The following is an 11,396-nucleotide window of genomic DNA, read 5'->3' as shown; positions in this document are numbered from 1 at the left end:
TTTGTTGATGACATCTTCGGCGGTTAGGATTTGCGAATTCTATCTTTCGCACATTTTCCCTTCAACTTCAGCTCAGGCGGCGGCTGGAATGGAAGTTCTTCAAAGTGCTGTCTTTTATAAGAACCGCAGGTTCCGCTTCTCCGCCGTGCTGCCTTTACTTACTGTTGCATATGCGCCGGAGATAAGAAGACTGGAAACAACTATCAAGCCGTCTGCAACGTGGCCCATCTCCGGATGCGACAACGGTTGCGTCACCGGACGAAGCAGGGCTCATAAGCCGAGGAGCTTCGAAGCGCCGGGCATTTGGCGCGCAGCGGTGGCGGCGGCTGGAATGCAAGTTCTTCAAAGTGCTGTCTTCTAAAAACCGCAGGTTGGTGAATCTCCCTTTAGTTACTGCGGTCTCGCTTATTCTTGTCGGCGTTGCTGCTGCTGCTGCCGATGTTTGTGCCACTGAAAAATCTGCTTGTTTATTCATCCCGCTATGAGTACTTAGATGGAATGCGTCTCTTGTAATGAATGTGTAGCAGCTAGAGGATGGCATGTTTGTCACATGTTCGGACTGTGAATATGCCTATCATCTGTAGGAAAAGGCTCGGGGGTGTCAGCAGCTACGTACCGTAGCAAAGGTGATAGCTTAAGGGCGGCTTGGAAGTACGCTACATGTGAATCTGCTAAAAAAAAAAAAAAAAAAAAAACGGACGTCAGTGTGATGAGCTGAACATCGCCAGTAAAGTGAAAGAGCCCAACGACAAGACGACACAGCTTCTACCACTCGTTGCAAAAGTTGATGCCCTTTCGGAGCTAATGAAGAAAATCTCTGATATTGAAAATTCGGTGAAACACCTTTCAGATCAGCATGGCAGTGTCCTTGCAAACCTTGAAACGAACATTAAAGATATTGCGACGCTAAAAAAGAAAGTTGGAGGCATCGAATCCACCACTTCAAAATTTCAGCACCTCCACTCCGTGTATGATGGCGAGGGTGCGGAGTACGGGTACTCGAAATGACATCCAAGTTGCGCCCCTAGTGACATCCGATTTGCCGCCCCGACCGTCATTCGATTTGAGCCGTGAGTTTCACCTTGATTATTCCCTAAATGAAACTGCAACTCACGGCTCAAATCGAGTTTCGCTTGATTTTCGCTTGATGGTGGTGTGCGCACGGATGGACGCGGACGGACATTGGGAGGTCCTAAAATACTCCGCACCGTTACAGGCGAGGGAGTAAGCCGTCTGACTCTCGGGCACTAACTCACGGTCGTAGTCCAATGGGTAAGACGGCTGACACTAACTCTGTCTGGTCTACCAGACACAGGCTCGAATCCTGCCGGTGCCTGTGTGATTTTTTGCGATTGTAAATGCTATGCGCACGGACGCGGACGGACATTGTGCGGTCCTAAGGAACTCCGCACCTAAAAGAAACGGATGGAAGTGCGCTCTAGTCAGGATAGTAAGACCAAATGACATCAGTTCTTTGACAACTTGACTGCTGACAACAGGCGATTACTTTGGCAGGCGCAAAATAAAGCTATACGCGATAATTATCGCTTCGCGTGGCAGAAGGAAGGGCGCGTGTTTGTAAGAAAGACAGAAGGCGATAAGGCGCTTCGCATCTATAATGAAAGTGATCTGGACAGCATTGAGTGACGTCACTGCTCCGGTACATAGCTGTGTTCTAATCGAACAACCATGATGAGTACAAATAATGGACATTATGTGCTTCGCAATGATTTTAAATGGTGTATTGGCGAACAATTCTACAAATCATTTAAGGCATTCCATTTGAATGCAAGGCCAGTAAAAAATTACACCATCTTCCCGTGGGCAACCATGAGGAGGATGCGAAGCATCATGGGGGTTCCGTGTAGGTTACATTGCGTTGTTGTTATGTTGTTTCATTTATCGGATCAGGAATGGGAACGTAGTGTGAACCCCCATGTAGAGTTAGAGAAATGTAGAGACAGCGAAGAGACCGACACCCGCGTTACCTGATCGAACACCTCCTGGTTCTCGTCTTTCTTTATTGCGTGCTCACGCTCCTACCCCGCTGCCCACCCTCTTCGTCTTCTACTTTGGTTGAGCTGCAAGGCGCGTGGCGCTTCCCGCCACAGCTTTCCCACGGAAAATTCAACGTCCTTTTCTAAAGTTTTCAGTTCGTCTTTTCCGTTGACCTTCAGCTTCGCGTGCCTTCGTTGTATCAGTAGCTTCTTGACGTAGTTTGAATGAGTGAAGGACATAAGGCGCGTTCGTAGCACTTGCTCTCGTCTCGGTTTGTAGCGCAGTGGGAAGAGCGCCACGTACCTCCCGTTGCGGCCAGAGAGTCGTGGGATCGAAACCGGGCGCCGCCTAACTATTTCTTCTTATAGTGGACTGCGCTGACGTCAGGCCAAACGCTGACGGGGCTGAAGAGACGCGCATGCGCAGTAGATAGAGTGCGGACGGCGGACAACGATAAGAGAAAGAGGGACACAGCCCCGAGCATGAGATGCTTCGCATCTAAAATAAATAATCTAACCTCACGCTGTTCTCTGATCAGGTAAAGCCTTCTTTCGATGTACCAAGATGGCAAGCTGGGCGAGTTGGTATTGGTTCATGGTGATAGAAAATAGCCAGCGCAAGAAAAACGAGGACGAGGAAGGTAACAGACATAGCGCGGCTGTTACCTTCCTCGCCCTCGTCTTTATTGCGCTGGCTATTTTCTATCACCCTCTTTCGATGCCATAGTGTTAACGGAAACATGGTCTAGTGATGCCGAGACTGTTTTGGGTGCGGAGTACCTTAGGACCACACAATGTCCGTCCGCGTCCGTGCACATAGCAGTTCAATCGCAAAAAATCCCACAGGCACCGGTAGGATTCAGGCCTGTGTCTGGTAGACCAGACAGGGTTAGCGTCAGTCGTCTTACCCATTGGGCTACGACCTTAAATCGAGAGTCAAACGGCTTACTCCCTCGCCTGTAATGGTGCGGAGTACCTTAGGACCTCCCAATGTCCGTCCGCGTCTATCCGTGCGCACATCACCATCAAGCGAAAATCAAGCGAAATTCGATTTCAGCCGTGACTTGCAGTTTCATTTAGGGGATAACCAAGGTGCAACTCACCGCTCAAATCGAATGATGGTCGGGGTGCCACTTGGATGTCACTCGGGACGAAACTTGGATGTCATTTCGAGTCCCCGTACTCCGCACCCTCGCCATCATCCACGGAGGGGAGATGGTGCCAGTTTTTTTCGACTACATGCAACACCTTTTATGTTAATCACACTACTTCCATAGGTGGTGGTCTATATATCTTAGTTAAAAAGTGCTATCATGCCGAATCACACTGCCTGGATGTTCAATGATTTCTGGTGACTGTGAACTGTTGTCAGTTAAGTTGCAAAACACAATAATTACAGTTTGTTGCCGGCCCCCTGGTGGTTCCGTGACTCTTTTCTTGGAGCGAATAGAGATATTTGCTTTGGTCACTGAAAACCGCTACAATTTCATTTGCGGTGGAGACATGATTATTAATATGTTGAAGAATAATTCAACTAGAAATAAATTGGATATATCATTAAATGTATATGGTCTAAATAACTGTATTACTTTACATACAAGAGTTTCGGAACACACAGCATCTTTAATTGAATTCCGAGGGAATACAGCCTCTCTTATCGCTTCATACTTGCAACACCGTATACAAATAGTCACCATAGATTCTTTCCTTTGTGATCCCTTGCCAGTAACTTGTGGCGTATCGCAAGGTAGTATTTTAGGCCCCTTCCTTTATAATATATTTATAAAATACATTTTAACTATAAGCTCCGACACTAAATTTATTATCTATGCAGATGGTAAAAGCATATTTGTAACCGGTAAAACAGGCAATGAGCTCGTTCCCACAGCAAACGTTACTGTGGATACATTAAATCAGTGGGCTCTCAAACATGGTTTAAAAATAAACACCGCCAAAACAAAAGCAATGTTATTCCGAAGCAAGAATAAAACGGTTATAGTTGATCAACCCATCCTGTTAAACTCAATGCCAATTGAACTCGTACCTACGTTTAAGGCCCTAGGTGTTAGTACCTTAAAAAGGAAATATTTCCTGGGACGTGCATGTATACATGGTTGCCGCTAAGTTATCCCAGATAATAGGACTCGTTTACCGTCCCCGATATATATTGCCGCAAAAGATCATGATGCTGATTTATAATACTATATTCTCCTCTAGAATTCATTATTGTCACTGATTTTGGGGGTCCACAACTCAATCAAACCATAGCCTCCGTGATCGGCTGCCGGTGGCGCGTTGCCGGCAGCCGAGTTGATTGCGGAGGCCGTGATCAAACCTTCAGAAAATTTTGTTGCGACAAAAAAAGGTTTTTAAGAATTGCAGAGAGAGAGAGAGAGAGAGAGAGAGAGAGAGAGAGAGAGAGAGAGAGAGAGAGAGAGAGAGAGGTGAACTTTATTGAGTCAAGCTCTGTTCCGGGGACGCGGTGCTCGCTGGCTTTAGCCTGGCGGCGACAATGGCAGCCCGAATCGTCAGGGAGGCTTGAACCTCCGGATCAGAGCTGTCCAGCGCCCTCTCCCGGAGCTCGTCGCAGGTGATGCAGTGAAAAAAATCATTGAGACAAGCCCACATGGTGTGGGATAAGGTGGCGGGAATGCCGCATGATGGGCAGTTCGGGGAGGGGGTGAATGCGATGTAGCAGCGCGCGACAGGGTAGGCTACCTGTCTCCAGAAGGCGCCACGTGCGCTCTTGCACGTTGTCGAGACAGACGTGAGGGGGGGGGGGGGGGTGTTAAGATTGAGCCCACCGTTGGGCTTTGTTGACTCCTCGGCTGTTGTTGACTCCTCGGCTGTGCGGCGAAGCCTCCACTACGTGCGCATTTCAAGCAAGCCGTTAGCCGTGCATGGATGATGTGTTCAAGAACTTTACCCACGCAAGACGAAAGCGATATCGGCCTGAGGTGATCCATGCTGAGAGGTTTTCCTGGTTTCGGGATGAGATAGATTTTTGCGTGCTTCCATGACTGGGTAGGGTACCGGATGTCCAAAAATTATTAAAAAAAACTTGGTGAGAGTCGAGATTGAAGGATCGCCCAAGTTACATAACATTTTGTTATAGTAATTCCGTCTGGTCCTGGAGCTGACCCTGGGCGGATGTGGAGTAGAGCAGCTCTTACTTCCGCCTTCGCTGCCGTCGAGAGACCCCGCGAGTGAGTGCTGCCTCAGCGCACTGCTGCTGTGCTTAAATATCGCATTAGGGAATATAGTAATCACCCGCCATTTTTTTTTTCTGTGCTTGCTGGAAACTCTACGGCTTCTAGAAGGCGAAGACTTCTCTCATATGTGTATTTGGCTCTGACACAATCACATTACAACAGAATGTTCCGAATAGCTTTTCTGTTTCGCGCAGGCCCCCTCGTTTTGGATATATATGTATACTTCGAAACAATTTGTTCAGGCAACCTGCTGCACCTTCAAAATGCAAAGCACTGCCGTTGGATTTTTCAGAGATTTTCGCACATTCCTTATATCAAATTTCTCTCCCTAGCTGTACATCTCCAAAGATATGTTTTCGAAACCCATTTTTTAGTTTCCATATAGTCGATCTTATCTGTTTTGCCTGCTTCTTTTTTGGTTATTTTGGCTGTAGTATTTGCTTCTCGAGATCCCCTAACCTTTACATAATTCATCGTTAGCTTTCAAGATTTTCTTAGCCACATGCATGTCCATACTTTTCATGTAGAGGTTGCCCAATCATTTTAGCTGTCAACTTACGAGAATCCATTACCGTTAACCTCTCCTCAAAATATATTTTAGAAGTTAGGTTACATTTTTCACTTTATAACCCTCAAAGTAAAGGAATTTTCCCTCAAAGTGAAAAAGTTTTGTTCCACTTTTCCCCTGAAAGTGAAAATAGCAACGGAACAGTACAAGAATATTCCCTACACTGTTTCCTTAGTTGTTTTACTGTGCGCGGTTTGCAAAGGTGAGGTCTGTACCCATTACGTGTTTACAAATTCTGTTATAGCTGCCTTTCGCTGTCCTTAAATTTTAAGTTGTCCCTCCAGAGTTTTGACGAAGTTTATTTCTAATTTATGCACACGACTGACGAGCCACAATGGCGCCTTTTGACGGACTTTTCGCATAATGGTCTGTGTTGTTTAAACCATTACCTTCGCTAGCTCTAGAGCAGCATTTTTCGGAAAGAACCTAATATTTAACACGTTCGTTCATCCTAGGTAGCCGCAGACATATGCAGGAGAAAGGAATCAGCATCCGAGTCACCCAGTTGCGGAGACGGCCACCGAAGCTCAAGGCACCAGCATACTGTGAAACATGGGAAAATATTAGAATAAAAAAAGAAGTAAAAATCCGAATTTAAGGTTGAATAAGTCGCGAAAATTGGAAGGGCCCAACAAGCACTACGGTGCCGAAGTTTAAGATGAATAAATGAGCAGGAAAGTTGTAAAGCTTACTAAAAAGCTGTCCACGAGTGCGGGTAATGTGGTGTCAGTGATGTTCTACAACATTCAGAAGTGTGCCCGAACCCATATGCCGAAACCGAAACCGAAACACAGTTTCACTACGGGTATTCCGTCACCACTCTGACGCTACCTGTGACGTCCGTGACGTACCTGTTCTGCCTGTTCCCGTCAAAACAAGACGCAAACACAAGCATACGGGAAACCAACGGGAAGCGGACAGTGTGTGGGGTGTTCCGATTGTTTCCATTGTTGGAGACACAGCGAGTTGAAACTTGCTGTTTACTGTTTTAGACAAGCCGACGAGGTACGACACCGGTCACAATGCCGTGGGAGTCATCCACCTCGACGAGGCTTAGCACGCTACGGAGTTGACAGTGTGCGGTGATCGTCGGACATGCTTCTGAGGTTACCTTCATGGCGGACGGCCCCGTCCTGTAACTATAGCCCCGATTAGAAAAATAGGCGCCGCATAAACGGCCGGAAGCTATGAACGGGCCGGGAAGTAGCGGCGGTACGCTCCGGCGGTCAGCCGCGGGTTCGGCCGACCACGGAGTGGCGGGCGACGACGCGGGCGTCGAGTGGCTTTTCGAGATCTTGCGCGAGGTGCAGCTAGAGCAGTTCTTCATAAAAATCCGGGACGAGCTACAGGTGACGCGACCGCGTCACTTCGACTTCGTCCAGACCGAGGACCTCGAGAAAATCGGCATGGGGAAGCCGGCCGCGCGTCGTCTGCTCGACACCGTGAAGAAGCACCGCGCGTCCCAGTGGATGCGGAACCTGCGGAATCGTCTGCTCCCCCTGGGAGGAGGAACCAAGACGCGGACGTCCTCGGCGCAGCAGCCCGCGGGCTCCTCGGCCGTCGTCGGGGCGTCCCCGACGGGGGGCACGCCGGACCTGGGCTCGCTGACGTGCCTGATCTTCGAGAAGGACGTGACGCTGGCGAGCAAGCTGGGCGACGGCTCGTTCGGCGTCGTGGTGCGCGGCGAGTGGGACGCCCCGGACGGGCGCACCATCCCGGTGGCGGTGAAGATCCTGAAGGAGGACGCGCTGTCGCAGCCGGGGGCCTTCGAGGACTTCATGAAGGAGGTGAACGCGATGCAGCAGCTGCGTCACCCGAACCTGGTGCAGCTGTTCGGCGTGGTGCTGAGCGCGCCGCTGATGATGGTGACCGAGCTGGCGCCGCTGGGCTCGCTGCGCGACTACCTGCGCAAGCAGTGCCGCCGGCTGCCCGTGTCGCGTCTCGTGGGCTACGCCGTGCAGGTGGCCACGGGCATGGCGTTCCTCGAGGCGCGCCACTTCATCCACCGCGACCTAGCCGCGCGCAACGTGCTGCTGGCGTCCGCCGACGCGGTCAAGATCGGAGACTTCGGACTCATGCGCGCACTGCCCTCCAACGAGGACTGCTACGTCATGTCGGAGCAGAAGAAGGTCAGTGGAACCCCACCCCTCGCTGCTTCGCTCTTGGAGTAACCTGGATGCTTGGAGTCGTGCGATTTGAACGCTCTATCCCTAGAGGCAAGGCGGAGGCGATGATTGTACAGATAACTTCGCAGCACGTGGAAATTGTATTGATGTGTAGGGTGGGCAACAGTTGTGGTTCGGGCCCATTTTCTAGAGAGAAGGGAGGGGGTGTGCGTGTAATGATAAGTGCTCATAATTAGTGTCTTAATCATCGTGCGTTGAACACTGCTCCTCTCCTGAACCTGTCGGAGTGCCACTGGGCACCAGGTTAAGGCCCGTTCACACTTGTGACGAAAGCGAGCGGAAGTGACGGAATTTCTGTCGCTTTTGTTGCCTGGCATCGCTTTCGTCGCGCGACGAGAGCGATCAGTCTTGACCAATTTTTTTTTTGCCGCTGTCGCGCCGTCTCTTTTGAACCGGAAGCAGGAGGTGAGATATCCTGACGTTACATCCTGCCAAAGCACCCGGAAGCTGTTTCTCCACAAGCCAACGTTTCCGCAAGTGGCGAAACTTCCGTGAGGTCTAGCTCCGAGCGCAAGGCAATAACAAGAAAAGCAAAAAATCGTCGTCGCCGTCGCTCGATGTCGCGTGCAAATGTGAACAGCAAGGGTGGCGATCGCTTTCGCTTCCGTCGCTTTGTCGCGTCGCTTCTTCGCAAGTGTGAACGGGCTTTTACTCCAAAGATTTTGGCTATTGATTACCCCAGTACATTTGTTCACATTACATGTCTTGCCTGGGAGGTAAAGTGCAACCGTTGAAGAGGAGAAGGAGGAGGTTCAGAGGTACAATGGATACGCCTTGTGCTGTCTGATGAAAGGGGTTGGGGAGGCGACAACAAAATCCCAAGCCATCTCCAGTAATGTGAAACCTGGGGAGGGTCGAAGCATGCAGTGTGCGAGTGTATTCTTGGGGCCTTGGCGTTTTTACCAGTGGAGATGAAACCGTTGGGGGGTACAGGTATACAGCTTTGCTGTAAAAGTCTCTTGTCTTTGAAGCATAAAGCGCTCTAGCGCGAGGCGTAAACGAGTTTCCCTGTGTTTTGGTACCATGACTGCGTGAGACGACGACGACAGACAGCCCGAGCCTCTAAGGGGCTTCTCCCCTTAAAAAAAAAAAAAAAAAAAAAAGCGGGAGCTCTTTGCAGTCATGTTGGAAATACACAGCTGTAGCTTTGGAGCCATTTGTAATCGAATCGATCCCACACCATCCAGAAAAGCTGCACCACCGTCTTTACAGTCTTTCTTGCCGGTGCAGCTATTGCGTCAGCGTTGCCACTGTGGGACATTTCTTTCAAGTTGCATGATGCATTGTACCGTCACATGCCAGCCAGGATCCCTCCTGTTTTTCTCTGAGACAGGAGTCAGACACAATGACACCAGTTAAAGCTCGTCATTCTTTACCCAGGGCTTCTTCTTTGAGCTGCAGTAGTGTCGAGGATCTGACCTGCGGAACTCCAAGCGGCCACTCAGCTAGGACGAGAACTACATTTATTTATACCCCTGTCACACGGCAGATCTAATGACATTTAGAGTAAATGTCATTCGCTTTAAATGTCATTAATTCGGCACTACACGAGAATACCGAATGACGTTTGAGGCGAATGACATTTAGCACCAACTGAGGTTCGGGAGCTCATTCAGCAGCAAAATGAGTAGCCTCAACAGCAGTGGCGCGTCACTAAGGAGAAAGTTCAGTAATAAACCGAAGAATACTGTTCTTAAAACTGTTAGCGAACCTATATTTCCCCCTTAATGTTGTTTTTCAAATAAAGAAAGACAAGTTCTAACAAAAAAGAAAATCTCGTCCCCAATGCGCCGCTACCCTAATACAGATTTTTTGCGGTCTTGTCTCGGCTTGTGATGTCTACTGATGTCACCTAAACCAGTGATTTTTCTTATTTTTGTTTTTAAAAAATAATCCTTTGTTATGTTTTAAAAAAATGTTATTTATGAAAACATTCTAGATGCACTTGAAATATAATTTTGCAGTTTTGCAAGCTCGCTAATTGTCACTGCTATTAGGTGCTACCAAATGACATTTGTTTCGCTGTGTAGACCCTCATGGCCAAACCGAATGCCATTAACAGGTAATGTCGTTCACTGTGAGTGACACTAGATTTGCCGTGTGACTGGGGTGTTACGCTGCAAATACATTTTGGGCAAAGCCGGTCAGCTCAGGAAGCTGGCTGATGACAAACGTCGGCTCCACCAGCAGTCGCCCTTGGCTGTTGTTTCTCCCGCATTTCATACTTTTGTCTCGCGCATTTGGGAAGGGGGTGCAAAGTCTCTTTCGGCTCAGTGGTCGCTCCTCCTTCGTGCTGCTTCCTGGAGCGGTCGGTAGGTTGGAACTCTTGCCAACAAAAGAAGTTCCTGTAACTCAAATCACCAATGTAACAAGTTGAGCCAGAGAAGCTCTTGCCTGTTCGTGATTTCCCTAAGTCTTGGGCTTGATTGGCAGGGCACCGTTCCATCTACCACGGGGTGCACGTTCGGGACACGTGCTTTGAAATTGTTCACCAACCTGCCTGACTTCTATGTCCACAACTTTGTCCTTCAGCATGAAGTGTTGTGTCACAGATGTATATGTCCCCGGCCAGTGGCGTAGCCAGAAGTATATTTCATGGGGTGTTATAGGCCACAGCAAAAACTAAAAAAAAAAAGTTTAAAGGAAGAGAGGGTGCACCGGGCGCCCAAACAATATTTTAGTAATTTTTATACATACATAAATTTCAGGGGGTGTTCCCACACTGAAATGCCCTTCTTGGCTACGCCCCTGCCTCTGGCGTATTAGTTGCAGAGTACAGCGTCGAGTGGCAGGTGTTGTCATACATGCTCAAATCATTTTGTTGCTGTAGCCTTTTCGTACGATATTTTTCCGTAGCTCTTCTTGTGCCACATTTGAGATCGTTTTGTTGCATCGCTGTTGAAGGCCTGCTTTCGAATGGCAACTGCATGTGAAATGAGTGGTTAGCTGTTATGGCGACCTGTACACTGCCTACTGTGCGCTCGTCCCCTCGGAAGCACGCGCTGAGGCAGCCAAGTCTGTTGGCACCCGCAATGCAAATATGAAGTGTTTGTTTGTGTAGACACATCATTCCATCCAAAGGTGTACCGGAGCCTCCACGTACGCTTATGAATAAGCGAGTGCAGCATTCTCGCTTTGTAAGTCGTTTCACCGCTGCTTACTACGCTGCACATGCATCACAAATATTTACATTGGCAAATGACACGCTTTGTGCAAACACTGACACTGCCTCGTGTAAATGTTGGTTTCCAAAGTGTATACACAGGAAATTGCAGTCGTGAATGTGGCTGATAGTGGCAGCAACAATGGCAAGCTTGCCTGTGGCTGCTTTCGAAACATTGTGCTGGACAGTTTTCAGTGGTGCCTTTGCAGGCAGTGCTCATGGCCTATACCAGTTTATATGGGCACATTGATAACACTTTTCGAATGCTTG

The 11,396-nt window shown here is 48.8% G+C and overlaps 1 protein-coding gene across 2 annotated transcripts in view; it reads left to right on the top strand.

Moving 5' to 3' along the window:
* The first annotated feature begins 341 nt into the window (after positions 1 to 341).
* Ack (activated Cdc42 kinase) overlaps positions 342 to 11,396 on the top strand; it is a 90,505-nt gene continuing 79,450 nt past the window's right edge. The window contains exons 1-2 of one of the 2 annotated variants that reach the window (XM_077683770.1): positions 342 to 370; positions 6,233 to 7,906. In XM_077683770.1, coding sequence (XP_077539896.1) covers positions 6,965 to 7,906 — 942 coding nt within the window. In that variant the 5' untranslated portion in view covers positions 342 to 370; positions 6,233 to 6,964. Of the gene's footprint in view, positions 371 to 6,136; positions 7,907 to 11,396 lie in introns of those variants that run through there. The other variant, XM_077683771.1, reaches the window with a different exon arrangement.

Source organism: Haemaphysalis longicornis, unplaced genomic scaffold (assembly GCF_048455015.1).
Source record: "Haemaphysalis longicornis isolate Haplotype H1 unplaced genomic scaffold, Haemaphysalis longicornis Haplotype H1 scaffold_9, whole genome shotgun sequence".
Classification (NCBI taxonomy): domain Eukaryota; kingdom Metazoa; phylum Arthropoda; class Arachnida; order Ixodida; family Ixodidae; genus Haemaphysalis; species Haemaphysalis longicornis.
The sequence above is the reverse complement of the archived record's forward strand: the minus strand, read 5'-3'. Positions and strand labels throughout refer to the sequence as shown.